Source organism: Somniosus microcephalus, chromosome 1 (genome assembly GCF_052327205.1).
Source record: "Somniosus microcephalus isolate GS21.2 chromosome 1, FLI_Smic_1.0, whole genome shotgun sequence".
NCBI classification, from domain to species: Eukaryota; Metazoa; Chordata; class Chondrichthyes; order Squaliformes; family Somniosidae; genus Somniosus; species Somniosus microcephalus.
Genome location: NC_140987.1, coordinates 366,607 through 387,505, shown reverse-complemented (window position 1 = coordinate 387,505; position 20,899 = coordinate 366,607). Strand labels below are relative to the sequence as shown.

At 53.5% G+C, this 20,899-nt stretch overlaps 1 protein-coding gene across 4 annotated transcripts in view; it reads left to right on the top strand.

The window, feature by feature from the left end:
* The window catches only part of wdr70 (WD repeat domain 70), a 114,854-nt gene that overhangs the window by 77,259 nt on the left and 16,696 nt on the right, over positions 1-20,899 (top strand). For all 4 annotated transcript variants that reach the window (XR_015072899.1, XM_085962282.1, XM_085962489.1 and 1 more), the window contains one exon: positions 16,617-16,716. Coding sequence is in view for 3 of the 4 variants with exons in the window: in XM_085962282.1 (XP_085818408.1) it covers positions 16,617-16,716 (100 nt within the window). In the remaining variant the exon portion in view is untranslated. The remainder of the gene's footprint in view (positions 1-16,616; positions 16,717-20,899) is intronic.

Below are 20,899 nucleotides of genomic sequence, written 5' to 3'. Positions count from 1 at the left end.
CGCGCTCTCTTCCCCCCCAGTCGCGCGCTCTCTTCCCCCCCAGTCGCGCGCTCTCTTCCCCCCCAGTCGCGCGCTCTCTTCCCCCCCAGTCGCGCGCGCTCTCTTCCCCCCCAGTCGCGCGCTCTCTTCCCCCCCAGTCGCGCGCTCTCTTCCCCCCCAGTCGCGCGCTCTCTTCCCCCCCCCAGTCGCGCGCTCTCTTCCCCCCCCCAGTCGCGCGCTCTCTTCCCCCCCAGTCGCGCGCTCTCTTCCCCCCCAGTCGCGCGCTCTCTTCCCCCCCAGTCGCGCGCTCTCTTCCCCCCCAGTCGCGCGCTCTCTTCCCCCCCAGTCGCGCGCTCTCTTCCCCCCAGTCGCGCGCTCTCTTCCCCCCCAGTCGCGCGCTCTCTTCCCCCCCAGTCGCGCGCTCTCTTCCCCCCCCAGTCGCGCGCTCTCTTCCCCCCCAGTCGCGCGCTCTCTTCCCCCCCCCAGTCGCGCGCTCTCTTCCCCCCCCAGTCGCCCGCTCTCTTCCCCCCCCCAGTCGCCGCTCTCTTCCCCCCCCCAGTCGCCCGCTCTCTTCCCCCCCCAGTCGCCGCGCTCTCTTCCCCCCCCAGTCGCCGCTCTCCTCCCCCCCAGTCGCCCGCTCTCTTCCCCCCCCAGTCGCCCGCTCTCTTCCCCCCCCAGTCGCCCGCTCTCTTCCCCCCCCAGTCGCCCGCTCTCTTCCCCCCCCAGTCGCCCGCTCTCTTCCCCCCCCCAGTCGCCCGCTCTCTTCCCCCCCCAGTCGCCCGCTCTCTTCCCCCCCCCAGTCGCCCGCTCTCTTCCCCCCCCAGTCGCCCGCTCTCTTCCCCCCCCCAGTCGCCCGCTCTCTTCCCCCCCCCCAGTCGCCCGCTCTCTTCCCCCCCCAGTCGCCCGCTCTCTTCCCCCCCCAGTCGCCCGCTCTCTTCCCCCCCCAGTCGCCCGCTCTCTTCCCCCCCAGTCGCCCGCTCTCTTCCCCCCCCCAGTCGCCCGCTCTCTTCCCCCCCCAGTCGCCCCGCTCTCTTCCCCCCCCAGTCGCCCGCTCTCTTCCCCCCCCCAGTCGCCCGCTCTCTTCCCCCCCCAGTCGCCCGCTCTCTTCCCCCCCCCCAGTCGCCCGCTCTCTTCCCCCCCCAGTCGCCCGCTCTCTTCCCCCCCCCAGTCGCCCGCTCTCTTCTCCCCCCCCAGTCGCCCGCTCTCTTCCCCCCCCCAGTCGCCCGCTCTCTTCCCCCCCCCCCAGTCGCCCGCTCTCTTCCCCCCCCAGTCGCCCGCTCTCTTCCCCCCCCAGTCGCCCGCTCTCTTCCCCCCCAGTCGCCCGCTCTCTTCCCCCCCCAGTCGCCCGCTCTCTTCCCCCCCCAGTCGCCCGCTCTCTTCCCCCCCCAGTCGCCCGCTCTCTTCCCCCCCCAGTCGCCCGCTCTCTTCCCCCCCCAGTCGCCCGCTCTCTTCCCCCCCCAGTCGCCCGCTCTCTTCCCCCCCCAGTCGCCCGCTCTCTTCCCCCCCCCCCAGTCGCCGCTCTCTTCCCCCCCCAGTCGCCCGCTCTCTTCCCCCCCCCAGTCGCCCGCTCTCTTCCCCCCCCCCCAGTCGCCCGCTCTCTTCCCCCCCCCAGTCGCCCGCTCTCTTCCCCCCCCCAGTCGCCCGCTCTCTTCCCCCCCCAGTCGCCCGCTCTCTTCCCCCCCCAGTCGCCCGCTCTCTTCCCCCCCCCAGTCGCCCGCTCTCTTCCCCCCCCCAGTCGCCCGCTCTCTTCCCCCCCCCAGTCGCCCGCTCTCTTCCCCCCCAGTCGCCCGCTCTCTTCCCCCCCCAGTCGCCCGCTCTCTTCCCCCCCCAGTCGCCCGCTCTCTTCCCCCCCCAGTCGCCGCTCTCTTCCCCCCCCCCAGTCGCCCGCTCTCTTCCCCCCCCCAGTCGCCCGCTCTCTCCCCCCCCAGTCGCCCGCTCTCTTCCCCCCCCAGTCGCCCGCTCTCTTCCCCCCCAGTCGCCCGCTCTCTTCCCCCCCCAGTCGCCCGCTCTCTTCCCCCCCCAAGTCGCCCGCTCTCTTCCCCCCCAAGTCGCCCGCTCTCTTCCCCCCCCAGTCGCCCGCTCTCTTCCCCCCCCCAGTCGCCCGCTCTCTTCCCCCCCCAGTCGCCCGCTCTCTTCCCCCCCCCAGTCGCCCGCTCTCTTCCCCCCCCCAGTCGCCCGCTCTCTTCCCCCCCCCAGTCGCCCGCTCTCTTCCCCCCCCCAAGTCGCCCGCTCTCTTCCCCCCCAAGTCGCCCGCTCTCTTCCCCCCCCAGTCCTCTCGCTCTCTCTCTCTCTTCCAACAACAACATGCCCTCAAAAGACCCTCGGCACCGCCGGGCACTTCAGCTGGTAAATAATAAACAGGTAGTAAGAGGAGGGATGGGGCCGATTAAGGACCAAAAAAGAGACCTACGCATCGATGCAGAGGGCATGGCAGAGGTACTAAATGAGTACTTTGCATCTGTCTTCACCAAGTTAGAAGATGCTGCCAAAGTCATCGTGAAAGCGGAGGTATTAGAAAGGCTGGCTGTACATAAAGTCGCTCAGTCACCAGAAGCGGATGGGATGCATTCTTGGATGCTGAGGGAAGTTGAGGTGGAAATCACGGAGGTCCTGGCCATAACCCTGCAATTCTCCTTAGATACACGAGTGGTGCCAGTGGACTGGAAAATTGCAAATGTTTACACCCTTGTTCAAAAAGGATGTAAGGGGCAGCACGGTGGCATAGTGGTTAGCACTGTTGCCTCACAGCGCCAGAGACCCGGGTTCGAATCCGGCCTCGGGCGACTGTCTGTGTGGAGTTTGCACATTCTCCCCGTGTTTGCGTGGGTTTCCTCCGGGTGCTCCGGTTTCCTCCCACAGTCCAAAGATGTGCGGGTTAGGTTGATTGGCTATGATAAATTGACCCTTAGTGTTAGGGGGATTAAATACGTGGGGTTACGGGGATAGGGTGGGATATGTGATGGTGTAGGGGTTACGGGAATCGGGTGGGATATGAGTCGGTGCAGGCTCGATGGGCCGAAATGGCCTCTATCGGCACTGTGGGGTTTCTGTGATTCTGTGATAAAGCCAGCAACTACAGGCCAGTCAGTTTAACCTCGATAGTGGGGAAGCTTTTAGAAACGATAATCGGGGACAAAATTATCAGTCACTTGGACAAGTGTAGATTAATTAAGGACAGCCAGCACGGATTTGATAAAGGCAAATCGTGTTTAACTAACTTGATCGAGGTGGGGCAGATGGTAGTTGAAGAGGCGGGTGCGTGGGGTGCTTGAGTTGACGTGCGCTCCTTCCGCTGTTTGCACTTGACTTCCGCTTGCTCCCGGCGAAGAGACTTGATGTTTGGCGCAGAGAAGGTTGAGAGGAGATTTGATGGAGGTGTTCAAAATTATGATGGGTCTAGATAGAGAGAAACTGTTCCCATTGGCGGAACGGTCGAGAACCAGAGGACACAGATTTAAGGTGATTGGGAAAAGAACCAAAGGCAACATGAGGGAAAAACTTTTTTTATGCAGCGAGGATCTGGAATGTACTGCCTGAAAGGGTGGTGGAGGCAGATTCAATCATGGCTTTCAAAAGGGAATTGAATATGCACCTGAAAAAAAAACTTGTAGGGCTGCGGGGAAAGGGAGAGGAATGGGACAAGCTGAGGTGTTCTTGCAGAGATCCAGCACAGGCTCGACGGACCGATTGGCCTCCTTCTGTGCTGTACCATTCTATGATTCTATGACTCGAGCACAAAATCCAGGCCGACATAGAAACATAGAAGATAGGAGCAGGAGTAGGCCATTCGGCCCCTCGAGCCTGCTCCGCCATTCAATGCGATCATGGCTGATCATCCAAACTCAGTACCCTGTCCCTGCCTTCTCCCCATATCCCTTGATCCCTTTAGCCTTAAGAAATATATCCAACTCCTTCTTGAATATATTTAATGAATTGGCCTCTACTGCTTTCTGTGGTAGAGAATTCCACAGGGTCACCACTCTCTGGGTGAAGAAATTCCTCCTCATTTCTGCCCTAAATGGCTTACCCCTTATCCTTAGACTGTGACCCCTGGTTCTGGACTCCCTGACCATCGGGAACATCCTTGCTGCATCTAGTCTGTCCAGTCCTGTCAGAATTTTATATTTTTCAATGAGATCCCCTCTCATTCTTCTAAACTCCAGCGAGTTTAAGCCCAATCGACCCAATCTCTCCTCATACGTCATTCCTGCCATCCCAGGTATCAGCCTGGTGAATCTTTGCTGAACTCCTTCCATGGCAAGAACATCCTTCCTAAGATAAGGCGATCAAAACTGCACACAATACTCAAGATGTGGTCTCACCAAGGCCCTGTACAACTGTAGCAAGACATCCTTGTTCCTGTACTCGAACACTCTCGCTACAAAGGCCAACATACCATTTGCCTTCTTAACCGCCTGCTGCACCTGCATGCTTACCTTCAGCGACTGGTGCACAAGGACACCCAGGTCTCGTTGCACTTCCCCTTCTCACAATTTATTGCCATTCAGATAATCTGCCTTCCTGTTTTTGACACCAAAGTGGATAACCTCACATTTATCCACGTTATATTGCATCTGCCATGCTTCTACCCAATCACCCAACCTGTCCAAATCATCCTGGAGTTTCTCGGCATCCTCCTCACAGCACACACGCCCACCCAGCTTTGTGTCGTCTGCAGATTTGGAGATATTACATCTAGTTCCCTTGTCTAGATCATTAATATATATTGTGAATAGCTGGGGTCCAATGACCAATCCCTGCGGTACCCCACTAGTCACTGCCTGCCACTCGGAAAAAGACCCGTTTATTCCAACTCTTTGCTTTCTGTCCGCCAACCAGTTCTCTATCCAAGTCAGTACCTTACCCCCAATCCCATGTGCCTTAACTTTACACGCTAATCTCTTATGCGGGACCTTATCGAAAGCCTTCTGAAAGTCCAAATACACCACATCCACTGGTTCTCCCTTATCTATTTTACCAGTTACATCCTCAAAAAATTCCAGTAGATTAGTGAAGCACGATTTACCTTCTGTAAAATTTTGTAAATCCATGTTGACTTCGTCCGATCCTGTCACTGTTTTCCAAGTGCTCTGCTATTACAGGAAACTTTAGATTTTCCGGCACCTAAATAACCGGAAATCTCGGTTAACCGGCAAAATTTAGGAGTAGGTTCAGGTAAGTTTTATTACTTGCCTTCCTCCATCTGTTGCTGTGCAAGGGTGTGGCTGCAGCTGTTGCTAAGCTACAGAGACGCTTGCAACTTGTGGCCATTGTTCTGAACCTGTTGCTAAGCAACAGGGTTTGTTGCTTTATACGGAGGTCTCAGCTCCGTATCTTTTACTATAGCTTTCGGTTATCCGGAATTTTTGATGAACCGGCACCACGTCGGTCCCGTCCGTGCCGGATAAAAAAAAGTTTCCTGTACATCTTTTATAATGGACTCTAGCATTTTCCCCACTACCGATGTCAGGCTTACCGGTCTGTAATTCCCCGTTTTCTCTCTAGCACCTTTTTTGAATAGTGGGGTAACATTAGCTACCCTCCACTTCAGTTCAGTACTAAGGGAGCGCTGCACTGTTGGAGGGGCAGTACTAAGGGAGCGCCGCATTGTAAGAGGGACAGTACTGAGGGAGCGCTGCACTGTCGGAGGGGCAGTACTGAGGGAGCGCTGCACTGTCGGAGGGTCAGTACTGAGGGAGCGCTGCACTGTCGGAGGGGCAGTACTGAGGGAGCGCTGCACTGTCGGAGGGGTAGTACTAAGGGAGTGCTGCACTTTCGGAGGGGCAGTACTGAGGGAGAGCTGTACTGTCAGAGGGGCAGTACTGAGCGAGCGCTGCACTGTCGGAGGGGCAGTACTAAGGGAGTGCTGCACCGTCAGAGGGGCAGTACTGAGGGAGTGCTGCACTGTCGGAGGGGCAGTACTGAGGGAGTGCCGCACTGTCGGAGGGGCAGTACTAAGGGAGTGCTGCACTGTCGGAGGGGCAGTACTGAGGGAGTGCCGCACTGTCGGAGGGTCAGTACTGAGCGAGCGCTGCACTGTCGGAGGGGCAGTACTAAGGGAGTGCTGCACTTTCGGAGGGGCAGTACTGAGGGAGCGCTGTACTGTCAGAGGGGCAGTACTGAGGGAGTGCTGCACTGTCAGAGGGGCAGTACTGAGGGAGCGCTGCACTGTCAGAGGGGCAGTACTGAGGGAGCGCTGCACTGTCGGAGGGGCAGTACTAAGGGAGTGCTGCACTTTCGGAGGGGCAGTACTGAGGGAGCGCTGTACTGTCAGAGGGGCAGTACTGAGGGAGCGCTGTACTGTCAGAGGGGCAGTACTGAGGGAGCGCTGCACTGTCAGAGGGGCAGTACTGAGGGAGTGCGGCACTGTCAGAGGGGCAGTACTGAGGGAGTGCTGCACTGTCAGAGGGGCAGTACTGAGGGAGCGCCGCACTGTCAGAGGGGCAGTACTGAGGGAGCGCTGCACTGTCGGAGGGGCAGTACTAAGGGAGTGCTGCACTTTCGGAGGGGCAGTACTGAGGGAGCGCTGTACTGTCAGAGGGGCAGTACTGAGGGAGCGCTGCACTGTCAGAGGGGCAGTACTGAGGGAGTGCGGCACTGTCAGAGGGGCAGTACTGAGGGAGCGCTGCACTGTCAGAGGGGCAGTACTGAGGGAGTGCTGCACTGTCAGAGGGGCAGTACTGAGGGAGTGCTGCACTGTCAGAGGGGCAGTACTGAGGGAGTGCTGCACTGTCAGAGGGGCAGTACTGAGGGAGCGCCGCACTGTCAGAGGGGCAGTACTACATAGGATTATATAGGATATGCAGCACAGAAAATGCCATTCGGCCCAACCAGTCCATGCTGGCGTTTATGCTGCACTCGACCCTCCCGCCTTTCCTCATCTAAATCTATCAGTATAACCCTCGATTCCCTTCTCCCTCATATGCTTATGTAACCGCTCCTTAAATGCATCGATACTATTCACTTCAACCACTCCCTGTGGTAGCAAGTTCCACATTCTCACCACTCTCTGGGTAAAGAAGTTTCTTCTGAATTCCCTATTGGATTTCTTGCTGACTATCTTATATTGATGGCCTCTAGTTATGCTCTTCCCCACAAGTGGAAACATTCTCTCTCTATCCACTCTATCAAAACCTTTCATGATTTTAAAGACCTTTATTTGGTCACCCCTCAGCCTAGAGACCCAGCCTGTTCATCCTTTCCTGATAGGTGGACCCTTGCATTTCTGGTATCATCCTTGTAAATCTTCTCTGCGTTGCCTCCATATCCTTTTTATAATATGGCGACCAGAACTGTACGCAGTACTCCAAGTGTGGTCCAACCAAGTTTAGCATAACTTCACTTCTCTTCAATTCTATCCCTCGAGAAATAAACCCTTGTGCTTGGTTTGCTTTTATTATGGCCTTATTAACTCGAGTTGATACTTTTAGTGGTTTGTGTATTTGTAGCTCGAGATCCCTTTGCTCCTCTACCCCATTTAGATTCTTATTTTCCAAGGGAGTGCTGCACTGTCGGACTGTCAGTACTGAGGGAGCGCTGCACTGTCAGGGGCATTACTGAGGGAACGCTGCACTGTCGGGGTCAGTACTGAGGGAACGCTGCAGTGTTGGGGGCAGTACTGAGGGAACGCTGCACTGTCGGGGGCAGTACTGAGGGAGCACTGCACTGTGGGGGGCAGTACTGAGGGAGCGCTGCAGTGTTGGGGGCAGTACTGAGGGAGCGCTGCACTGTCAGGGGCATTACTGAGGGAACGCTGCACTGTCGGGGGCAGTACTGAGGGAGCACTGCACTGTCGGGGGCAGTACTGAGGGAACGCTGCACTGTCGGGGGCAGTACTGAGGGAGCACTGCACTGTCGGGGGCAGTACTGAGGGAGCACTGCACTGTCGGCATTACTGAGGGATCGCTGCACTGTCGGGGTCAGTACTGAGGGAACGCTGCAGTGTTGGGGGCAGTACTGAGGGAACGCTGCACTGTCGGGGGCAGTACTGAGGGAGCACTGCACTGTCGGGGGCAGTACTGAGGGAGCGCTGCACTGTCGGGGGCAGTACTGAGGGAACGCTGCACTGTCGGGGGCAGTACTGAGGGAGCACTGCACTGTCGGGGGCAGTACTGAGGGAACGCTGCACTGTCGGGGTCAGTACTGAGGGAACGCTGCAGTGTTGGGGGCAGTACTGAGGGAACGCTGCACTGTCGGGGGCAGTACTGAGGGAGCACTGCACTGTCGGGGGCAGTACTGAGGGAACGCTGCACTGTCGGGGGCATTACTGAGGGAGCGCCGCACTGTCTGAGGTGCCGTCTCTCGGATGGCGTTATACCGAGGCCCCGTCTGCCCTCTGAGGTGGATATGAAAGATCCCATGGCACTATTCGAAGAAGAGCAGGGAAGTTCTTCCTGGTGTCCTGACCAATATTTATCCCTCAACGGACATCACTAAAAAACAGATTATCTGGTCGTTACTACATCACTGTTTGAGACATTCACTCCCTCCACCACCGGCGCACCGTGGCTGCAGTGTGTACCATCTACAAGATGCACTGCAGCAACTCGCCAAGGCTTCTTCAGCAGCACCTCCCAAACCCGCGACCTCTACCACCTAGAAGGACAAGGGCAGCAGGCGCTTGGGAACACCACCACCTGCAAGTCGCACCTCCAAGTTCCCCTCCAAGTTGCACACTATCCTGATTTGGAAATATATCGCAGTTCCTTCATCGTCGTTGGGTCAAAATCCTGGAACTCCCTTCCTAACTGCACTGTGGGAGTACTTTCACCACACGGACTGCAGCGATTCAAGAAGGCGGCTCACCACCACCTTCTCGAGGTTAACTAGGGATGGGCAATAAATGCTGGCCTTGCCAGCGACGCCCACATCCCATGAATGAATTAAAAAGAAGTTTATGCTGTGTGTAAATTGGCTGCTGTGTTTCCTACATGACAGCAGTTACAACACTTCAAAAATACCTCATTGTCTGTAAAACACTTCGGTGTGTCCTGAGGTTGTGAAAGGCTTGATATAAATGCAAGTTTTTCTTTCTTTTATGTATTTCCATATCTGCCCATCTCTCTATCTCATTCTCAAGCAGTTTAAGACAGACAGAGACAGAGAGAGCTGTGTTTCTTGTCAGCCAAAGGTAGAATGTTGAAACATGGACACATATGGACATGGAGTCTGAGCGAGCGGACCTGCGGGAGGAACGGAATCGGAAACCGGGGATAAAGGCAGCGCGGAGCAGAGACCTGGGAGTCTGAGCGAGCGGACCTGCGGGAGGAACGGAGTCAGAAACCGGGGATAAAGGCAGCGCGGAGCAGAGACCTGGGAGTCTGAGCGAGCGGACCTGCGGGAGGAACGGAGTCAGAAACCGGGGATAAAGGCAGCGCGGAGCAGAGACCTGGGAGTCTGAGCGAGCGGACCTGCGGGAGGAACGGAGTCAGAAACCGGGGATAAAGGCAGCGCGGAGCAGAGACCTGGGAGTCTGAGCGAGCGGACCTGCGGGAGGAACGGAGTCAGAAACCGGGGATAAAGGCAGCGCGGAGCAGAGACCTGGGAGTCTGAGCGAGCGGACCTGCGGGAGGAACGGAATCGGAAACCGGGGATAAAGGCAGCGCGGAGCAGAGACCTGGGAGTCTGAGCGAGCGGACCTGCGGGAGGAACGGAGTCAGAAACCGGGGATAAAGGCAGCGCGGAGCAGAGACCTGGGAGTCTGAGTGAGCGGACCTGCGGGAGGAACGGAATCGGAAACCGGGGATCAAGGCAGCGCGGAGCAGAGACCTAGGAGTCTGAGCGAGCGGACCTGCGGGAGGAACGGAATCGGAAACCGGGGATCAAGGCAGCGCGGAGCAGAGACCTGGGAGTCTGAGCGAGCGGACCTGCGGGAGGAACGGAGTCAGAAACCGGGGATAAAGGCAGCGCGGAGCAGAGACCTGGGAGTCTGAGTGAGCGGACCTGCGGGAGGAACGGAGTCAGAAACCGGGGATCAAGGCAGCGCGGAGCAGAGACCTGGGAGTCTGAGCGAGCGGACCTGCGGGAGGAACGGAGTCATAAACCGGGGATAAAGGCAGCGCGGAGCAGAGACCTGGGAGTCTGAGCGAGCGGACCTGCGGGAGGAACGGAATCGGAAACCGGGGATAAAGGCAGCGCGGAGCAGAGACCTGGGAGTCTGAGCGAGCGGACCTGCGGGAGGAACGGAGTCAGAAACCGGGGATAAAGGCAGCGCGGAGCAGAGACCTGGGAGTCTGAGCGAGCGGACCTGCGGGAGGAACGGAGTCAGAAACCGGGGATCAAGGCAGCGCGGAGCAGAGACCTGGGAGTCTGAGCGAGCGGACCTGCGGGAGGAACGGAGTCAGAAACCGGGGATCAAGGCAGCGCGGAGCAGAGACCTGGGAGTCTGAGCGAGCGGACCTGCGGGAGGACAGGAGTCAGAAACCGGGGATCAAGGCAGCGCGGAGCAGAGACCTGGGAGTCTGAGCGAGCGGACCTGCGGGAGGAACGGAGTCAGAAACCGGGGATAAAGGCAGCGCGGAGCAGAGACCTAGGAGTCTGAGCGAGCGGACCTGCGGGAGGAACGGAATTGGAAACTGGGGATAAAGGCAGCGCGGAGCAGAGACCTGGGAGTCTGAGCGAGCGGACCTGCGGGAGGAACGGAATCGGAAACCGGGGATAAAGGCAGCGCGGAGCAGAGACCTGGGAGTCTGAGCGAGCAGACTACCTGCGAGGGAGACAGTTGGCAAGCGACACAACGAAGGAGTGAGGTCAGAATTCAAAGGTGTCGCTGGCACAAGGGAGCTGAGAGGTGAGTATTTGTGGTAAGTTTTGTTCTGTTTTCAGTATATTTCTGCTAAGTTACCTCCATAGTCTGGTAAATAGAGGCATGGCAGGGCAGCTCAGTCCCGTGATTTACACATCCTGTGCCATGTGAGAGATCCTGGACGCTTCTTGCGGTCTGGGCAACCACGTATACAGGAAGTGTCGCCAACTGCAGCAACTCGAGCTCCGGGTTTCGGAGCCTGAGCGGCAGCTGGAGTCACTACAGTGCATCCGCGAGGCTGAGAAATACTTGGAAAGCACGTTTCTGGAAGGGTGATGAAAGGGTGGAACTGAAAGAAATCAGTATTTGTAGGGAAATGGTGTTGGGGAAATTGACGGGATTGAAGGCCAATAAATCCCCAGGGCCTGATAATCTACATCCCAGGGTACTTAAGGAAGTGGCCCTAGAAATAGTAGATGCATTGCTGGTCATCTTCCAGAACTCGATAGACTCTGGAACAGTACCCATGGATTGGCGGGTAGCTAATGTTACCCCACTATTCAAAAAAGGTGGTAGAGAAAAGGTGGGGAATTGTAGACTGGTAAGCTTGACATCGGTAGTGGGGAAAATGCTGGTGTCCATTATAAAAGATGTAATAGCAGAGCACTTGGAAAGCAGTGACTGGATTGGACAAAGTCAACATGGATTTACAAAATGTAAATTATGCTTGACTAATCTCCTGGAATTTTTTGAGGATGTAACTTGTGAAATAGATAAGCGAGAACCAGTGGATGTGGTGTATTTGGACTTTCAGAAGGCTTTCGATAAGGTCCCGCATAAGAGATTAGCGTGCAAAATTAAGGCACATGGGATTGGGGGCAAGGTATTGACTTGGATAGAGAACTGGTTGGCGGACAGAAAGCAAGAGTTGGTATAAACGGGTCGTTTTCCGAGTGGCAGGCAGTGACTAGTGGGGTACCGCAAGGATCGGTCCTAGGACCCCAGCTGTTCACAATATATATTAATGATCTGGACGAGGGAATTGGATGTAATATCTCCAAATTTGCAGACGACACAAAGCTGGGTGGGAGGGTATGCTGTGAGGAGGATGTCGTGAAACTCCAGCACGATTTGGACGGGTTGGGTGATTGGGCAGAAACATGGCAAATGCACTATAATGTGGATAAATGTGAGGTTATCCACTTTGGTGGCAAAAACAGGAAGGCAGATTATTATTTGAATGGTAATAGATTGGGAGAAGGGGAAGTGCAAAGAGACCTGGGTGTTCTTGTACACCAGTCGCTGAAGGTAAGCATGCAGGTGTAGCAGGCGGTTAAGAAGGCAAATGGTATGCTGGCCTTCGTAGCAAGAGGGTTCGAGTACAAGAACAAGGATGTCTTGCTGCAGTTGTACAGGGCCTTGGTGAGACCGCACCTCGAGTATTGTGTGCAGTTTTGGTCGCCTTACCTAAGGAAGGATGTTCTTGCCATGGAAGGAGTTGAGGAAATCTACATGATATAAGGGGTTAATTTCAAGTGCTTGCTGGGTAAAAGTTTTCAGACTTGACACAGGTAAAGAGTCGATGTGTAACTAGAGCTATTGCACGTACCTGGATTACAGCCAAGAACAGATGTCTGCCCACCTAATGAGAATGTAGAAGTGAAACAATGGGTTCCGTTTCTGAAATACCCAGTGACCTAATAATTTGTTAGATCTAGTCTCCAGATACATGATTAAGATTAAGGAGGACCTCCGGTTACACGATTCATATCCTGTTATATCTTAACCATTGACTTATGTGTCCAGGATCCTTCTGTCAATATGTCATAAGACCTAATGATTAATCTAAAATGTATCCTGATTGACATTCCTTTGTTCCTCAATCTAACTTGTTTGTTACACTGTATAAATATGGAACGCTTACACTGTATCATTGGAATAGTAGCCTCACCCCTTGAGTAGAGGTGCTGATTCCCCTTGCAAGAAGTGAAATAAAAGGCCTGTCCATCTGACGAATCCAGGTGTGTATTGAGTCATTACCCAGAGCTAAGAAGAAAGGCACTTCTACAGAGTGCAGCGAAGATTCACCAGGCTGATACCTGGGATGGCAGGAATGACGTATGAGGAGAGATTGTGTCGATTGGGCTTATACTCACTGGAGTTCAGAAGATTGAGAGGGGATCTCATCGAAACCTATAAAATCAGAGCGGGACAAATATCCTTGCGGGGAGGTTTGCTAGCACTGTTGGGGGGGGTTTAAACTAACTTGGCAGGGGGGTGGGATACAGAGGGGAGCTGAAATAGGGGGGGATGTGCTGCCAATTATAGAGAAAAAAACAAGTCAGCTTGGTGGACAGGGCAAATATATAAGGGCAAGGCTGGATGGCATCTATTTTAATGCAAGGAGTCTTGCAAATAAGGTGGATGAACTGAAGGTGTTGATAAACACATGGGAGTATGATATTGTTGCTATCACGGAGACATGGTTGAGGGAAGGGCAAGACTGGCAGCTCAATATTCCGGGGTACAGAATCTTCAGGCGAGACAGAGGGGGAGGTATAAGAGGAGGGGGTGTCGCAATATTAATTAAGGAGTCAATTACTGCAGTAAGGAGGGATGATATATTAGCAGGGTCCTCTAATGAGGCCATATGGGTGGAGCTTAAAAACAAAAAGGGGGCAAGCACTTTGCTGGGAGTGTACTATAGGCCTCCAAACAGTCAGGGGGAGATAGAGGAACAGATATGTAGGCAAATCTCAGAGAAATGTGCAAATAATAGGGTAATAATAATGGGGGATTTCAACTTCCCCAATATTAACTGGGATAGTCAGAGTGTGAAAGGCTCAGAGGGTGTAGAATTCTTAAAGTGCATCCAGGAGAGCTTTTTGAGCCAGCATGTAGAAAGTCCTACAAGAGAGGGGGCGGTACTGGACCTAATTCTAGGGAATGTGGCCGGCTAAGTGGAAAAAGTGCTAGTAGGTGAGCACTTTGGTGATAGTGACCATAATATGGTAAGATTTAAGGTGGTCATGGAAAAGGACAGGGATGGGCCGGAAATAAAGGTTCTAAATTGGGGGAAGGCCGATTTTAATAGGACAAGGCAGGATCTGGCCAAAATGGACTGGGATCAGCTACTTGTAGGAAAATCTGCATCGGAGCAATGGGAGGCTTTCAGAAGGGAGATTGAGATCATACAATGGCAACATGTTCCCGTAAAGGTCAAGGGTGGTTCCAAAAACCACAGGGAACCTTGGATGTCAGGGGATATACGGGAATGGATTAGGAAAAAAAGGAGGGCTTTTGGTAGATACAAAAGGCTAAAGACGGAGGAAGCCCTAGAGGAGTACAAAAAGTGCAGGGGGATACTTAAAAAAGAAATTAGGAGATCAAGGAGGGGCCATGAAATAACACTGGCAAGCAAAATAAAGGAAAATCCGAAGATGTTTTATAAGTATATTAAGGGTAAGAGGATAACTAGGGAAAAAATAGGGCCCATTAGGGACAAAAGTGGCAATCTGTGTGTGGAGCCGGAAGATGTAGGAGGGGTTCTAAATGAATTTTTTGCATCTGTTTTCACTATGGAGAAGGACGATGTAGACATAGAAATAGGGCGGGGGGACTGTGATATGCTCGAACATATTAACATCGAGAGGGAGGAGGTATTGGCGGTTTTAGCTGGCCTAAAAATGGATAAATCCCCAGGCCCGGATGAAATGTATCCCAGGCTGCTGTGTGAGGCAAAGGAAGAGATTGCGGGGGCTCTAACACACATATTCAGGACCTCTCTGGCCACAGGGGATGTGCCAGAGGACTGGAGAACCGCTAATGTAGTACCATTATTCAAGAAGGGTAGTAGGGAAAAACCGGGGAACTACAGGCCAGTGAGCCTAACATCAGTGGTAGGAAAATTATTGGAAAAAATCCTGAGGGACAAAATTTGTCTCCACTTGGAGAGGCAAGGATTAATCAGGGATAGTCAACATGGCTTTGTCAAGGGAAGATCATGTCTGACTAATTTGATTGAATTTTTTGAGGGGGTGACTAGGTGCGTGGATGAGGGTAACGCAGTGGATGTGGTATACATGGATTTCAGTAAGGCCTTCGATAAAGTCCCGCACAGGAGACTGGTCAAGAAGGTAAGAGCCCATGGAATCCAGGGTGCCTTGGCACATTGGATACAAAACTGGCTTAGTGGCAGAAGGCAGAGGGTGATGGTAGAAGGTTGTTTTTGTGACTGGAAGCCTGTGACCAGTGGGGTACCACAGGGATCGGTGCTGGGTCCCTTGCTGTTTGTGGTCTACATTAATGACTTGGATATGAATGTAAAGGGTATGATCAGTAAGTTCGCGGATGATACAAAAATTGGTAGGGTGGTAAATAGCGAGGAGGGTAGCCTCAGTCTGCAGGACGATATAGATGGGTTGGTCAGATGGGCGGAACAGTGGCAAATGGAATTTAACCTGGAAAAGTGCGAGGTGATGCACTTTGGGGGGACTAACAAGGCAAAGGAATACACAATGAATGGAAAGACCCTAGGCAAGACGGAGGGTCAGAGGGATCTGGTGTGCAAGTACACAGATCCCTGAAGGCGGCGGAACAGGTGGATAAGGTGGTAAAAAAGGCATATGGGATACTTGCCTTCATTAGCCGAGGCATTGAATATAAGAGCAAGGAGGTTATGATGGAGCTGTATAAAACACTGGTTAGGCCACAGCTGGAATACTGTGTGCAGTTCTGGTCGCCACACTACAGGAAGGATGTGATCGCGTTAGAGAGGGTGCAGAGGAGGTTCACCAGGATGTTACCAGGGCTGGAGCGCTTCAGCTATGAAGAGAGACTGGGCAGATTGGGTTTGTTTTCCTTGGAGCAGAGGAGGCTGAGGGGGGACATGATTGAGGTGTACAAAATTATGAGGGCATAGATAGGATGGATGCTGAGGAGCTTTTTCCCTTAGTAGAGGGGTCAATAACTGGGGGGCATAGATTCAAGGTAAAGGGCGGGAGGTTTAGAGGGGATTTGAGAAAGAACTTTTTCACCCAGAGGGTGGTTGGAGTCTGGAACTCACTGCCTGAAAGGGTTGTGGAGGCAGGAACCCTCACAACATTTAAGAAGCATTTGGATGTGCACTTGAAATGCCATAGCATACAAGGCTACGGGCCAAATGCTGGAATATGGGATTAGATTAGACAGGGCTTGATGGCCGGCGCGGACACGATGGGCCGAAGGGCTTCTATCCGTGCTGTATTACTCTATGACTCTATGACTATGACTATGACTCTGTCAGGCCGATACAAAGCACTCAGTTTGTACCTCAGCCCTACCTCTTGCCTCCATCGGTAGATCTCCATTTTGGTCCCTAATTGGCCCCACCGCTCCTCTGAGAACTCTTTTACTGTTAATGTGCCTATGGAAGACCTCGGGATTCCTTTTTATGTTAGCTGCCAAATTGGAGCTTTCAGGACTGATACATTTTTATTCGGAAAGGGTATCCAGGAAAATGGAGCTAAGGTGGAAATATGGAGTTGAGGTACAGATTAACCATTATCTAATTGAATGATTGAGTAGGCTCGAGGGGCTGAATGGCTCATTCCAGTTCCTGTGTTCCTTTGAGGAGCTGAATGGGCTCTTCCTGTCCCTATGACCTGTGTTCCAGTGTAAAGCGGCGTGCCCATATTGGGTGTGCAACCGGAGGTGCCTCTGTCAGAATCTGCCCACTGAGCTCGGAGTGTGACTAGGTGGGGTAGTGTTTCCGATGATGCCCAATCATGTCTGGAGTAGGTGACTGGTTGTGGGTGAGGCAGTGTTGGTGCGTAGTTTTACTGTGTGACTAACTGGCACTGGGTGGTGCTCTGAATATTTGCTGCTAATCAATGTTTGTTGGTTTATACTATAGGTTCATACGAAGTTTCACAATCGACAGGCACATGTTCCCGGCAGTGACACCTCTTGCCTTAGCTTTTCATATGATGGGAATACCCTGGCGTCACGTGGTGGTATGTGCCTGTACTTGTAACTGTAAGTGTCTCTGTCTGTCTGCACCCAGGGATCTCATCAGCGTGTGTGTGTGTGTGTATCTGTCCCTCATTCTTCAGGTCACGGCTGATCTGCTGTCCAACAGAGAATAGGGAAAGCCCACCTGGCAGATCATTCCTTCTCCCTTCACTTGTTCGATCCTGGATCCCTGTCCCCAGGGTGGGGTTTGTCTGAATTATTGGACCGGACACTGTCCCCAGGGTGGGGTTTGTTTGAATTATTAGACCGGACACTGTCCCCAGGGTGGGATTTGTCTGAATTATTAGACCGGACACTGTCCCCCGGGTGGGGTTTGTCTGAATTATTAGACTGGACACTGTCCCCAGGGTGGGGTTTGTCTGAATTATTAGACTGGACACTGTCCCCAGGGTGGGGTTTGTCTGAATTATTAGACCGGACACTGTCCCCAGGGTGGGGTTTGAATTATTAGACTGGACACTGTCCCCAGGGTGGGGTTTGTCTGAATTATTAGACCGGACACTGTCCCCCGGGTGGGGTTTGAATTATTAGACTGGACACTGTCCCCAGGGTGGGGTTTGAATTATTAGACTGGACACTGTCCCCCGGGTGGGGTTTGAATTATTAGACTGGATACTGTCCCCAGGGTGGGGTTTGAATTATTAGACTGGACACTGTCCCCCGGGTGGGGTTTGAATTATTAGACTGGACACTGTCCCCAGGGTGGGGTTTGAATTATTAGACTGGACACTGTCCCCCGGGTGGGGTTTGAATTATTAGACCGGACACTGTCCCCCGGGTGGGGTTTGAATTATTAGACTGGACACTGTCCCCAGGGTGGGGTTTGAATTATTAGACCGGACACTGTCCCCCGGGTGGGGTTTGAATTATTAGACCGGACACTGTCCCCAGGGTGGGGTTTGAATTATTAGACTGGACACTGTCCCCAGGGTGGGGTTTGAATTATTAGACTGGACACTGTCCCCAGGGTGGGGTTTGAATTATTAGACTGGACACTGTCCCCAGGGTGGGGTTTGAATTATTAGACTGGACACTGTCCCCAGGGTGGGGTTTGAATTATTAGACTGGACACTGTCCCCAGGGTGGGGTTTGAATTATTAGACTGGACACTGTCCCCCGGGTGGGGTTTGTTTGAATTATTAGACCGGACACTGTCCCCCGGGTGGGGTTTGTTTGAATTATTAGACTGGACACTGTCCCCAGGGTGGGGTTTGTCTGAATTATTAGACTGGACACTGTCCCCAGGGTGGGGTTTGTTTGAATTATTAGACCGGACACTGTCCCCAGGGTGGGGTTTGAATTATTAGACTGGACACTGTCCCCAGGGTGGGGTTTGAATTATTAGACTGGACACTGTCCCCAGGGTGGGGTTTGTTTGAATTATTAGACCGGACACTGTCCCCAGGGTGGGGTTTGAATTATTAGACTGGACACTGTCCCCAGGGTGGGGTTTGAATTATTAGACTGGACACTGTCCCCAGGGTGGGGTTAGTTTGAATTATTAGACTGGACACTGTCCCCAGGGTGGGGTTAGTTTGAATTATTAGACTGGACACTGTCCCCAGGGTGGGGTTTGTTTGAATTATTAGACTGGACACTGTCCCCCGGGTGGGGTTTGAATTATTAGACTGGACACTGTCCCCAGGGTGGGGTTTGAATTATTAGACCGGACACTGTCCCCCGGGTGGGGTTTGAATTATTAGACCGGACACTGTCCCCAGGGTGGGGTTTGAATTATTAGACTGGACACTGTCCCCAGGGTGGGGTTTGAATTATTAGACTGGACACTGTCCCCAGGGTGGGGTTTGAATTATTAGACTGGACACTGTCCCCCGGGTGGGGTTTGAATTATTAGACTGGACACTGTCCCCCGGGTGGGGTTTGAATTATTAGACCGGACACTGTCCCCAGGGTGGGGTTTGAATTATTAGACCGGACACTGTCCCCCGGGTGGGGTTTGAATTATTAGACTGGACACTGTCCCCAGGGTGGGGTTTGAATTATTAGACTGGACACTGTCCCCAGGGTGGGGTTTGAATTATTAGACTGGACACTGTCCCCAGGGTGGGGTTTGAATTATTAGACTGGACACTGTCCCCAGGGTGGGGTTTGAATTATTAGACTGGACACTGTCCCCCGGGTGGGGTTTGAATTATTAGACCGGACGCTGTCCCCAGGGTGGGGTTTGAATTATTAGACTGGACACTGTCCCCCGGGTGGGGTTTGAATTATTAGACCGGACACTGTCCCCAGGGTGGGGTTTGAATTATTAGACTGGACACTGTCCCCAGGGTGGGGTTTGTTTGAATTATTAGACCGGACACTGTCCCCAGGGTGGGGTTTGAATTATTAGACCGGACACTGTCCCCAGGGTGGGGTTTGAATTATTAGACTGGACACTGTCCCCCGGGTGGGGTTTGAATTATTAGACTGGACACTGTCCCCAGGGTGGGGTTTGAATTATTAGACTGGACACTGTCCCCAGGGTGGGGTTTGTTTGAATTATTAGACTGGACACTGTCCCCAGGGTGGGGTTTGTTTGAATTATTAGACTGGACACTGTCCCCAGGGTGGGGTTTGAATTATTAGACCGGACACTGTCCCCCGGGTGGGGTTTGTTTGAATTATTAGACTGGACACTGTCCCCCGGGTGGGGTTTGAATTATTAGACCGGACACTGTCCCCAGGGTGGGGTTTGAATTATTAGACTGGACACTGTCCCCCGGGTGGGGTTTGTTTGAATTATTAGACTGCACACTGTCCCCAGGGTGGGGTTTGAATTATTAGACTGGACACTGTCCCCCGGGTGGGGTTTGAATTATTAGACCGGACACTGTCCCCCGGGTGGGGTTTGTTTGAATTATTAGACTGGACACTGTCCCCAGGGTGGGGTTTGAATTATTAGACTGGACACTGTCCCCCGGGTGGGGTTTGAATTATTAGACTGGACACTGTCCCCCGGGTGGGGTTAGTTTGAATTATTAGACCGGACACTGTCCCCAGGGTGGGGTTTGAATTATTAGACTGGACACTGTCCCCAGGGTGGGGTTTGAATTATTAGACTGGACACTGTCCCCAGGGTGGGGTTTGAATTATTAGACCGGACACTGTCCCCAGGGTGGGGTTTGTTTGAATTATTAGACCGGACACTGTCCCCAGGGTGGGGTTTGTTTGAATTATTAGACCGGACACTGTCCCCCGGGTGGGGTTTGTTTGAATTATTAGACTGGACACTGTCCCCAGGGTGGGGTTTGAATTATTAGACCGGACACTGTCCCCCGGGTGGGGTTTGAATTATTAGACCGGACACTGTCCCCCGGGTGGGGTTTGAATTATTAGACTGGACACTGTCCCCAGGGTGGGGTTTGAATTATTAGACTGGACACTGTCCCCAGGGTGGGGTTTGAATTATTAGACTGGACACTGTCCCCAGGGTGGGGTTTGAATTATTAGACCGGACACTGTCCCCAGGGTGGGGTTTGAATTATTAGACCGGACACTGTCCCCCGGGTGGGGTTTGAATTATTAGACTGTACACTGTCCCCAGGGTGGGGTTTGAATTATTAGACTGGACACTGTCCCCAGGGTGGGGTTTGAATTATTAGACTGGACACTGTCCCCAGGGTGGGGTTTGAATTATTAGACTGGACACTGTCCCCCGGGTGGGGTTTGAATTATTAGACTGGACACTGTCCCCCGGGTGGGGTTTGAATTATTAGACTGGACACTGTCCCCAGGGTGGGGTTTGAATTATTAGACTGGACACTGTCCCCAGGGTGGGGTTTGAATTATTAGACTGGACACTGTCCCCCGGGTGGGGTTTGAATTATTAGACTGGACACTGTCCCCAGGGTGGGGTTTGAATTATTAGACCGGACACTGTCCCCAGGGTGGGGTTTGAATTATTAGACTGGACACTGTCCCCAGGGTGGGGTTTGTTTGAATTATTAGACCGGACACTGTCCCCCGGGTGGGGTTTGAATTATTAGACTGGACACTGTCCCCCGGGTGGGGTTTGAATTATTAGACCGGACACTGTCCCCAGGGTGGGGTTTGAATTATTAGACCGGACACTGTCCCCAGGGTGGGGTTTGAATTATTAGACCGGACACTGTCCCCAGGGTGGGGTTTGTTTGAATTATTAGACCGGACACTGTCCCCCGG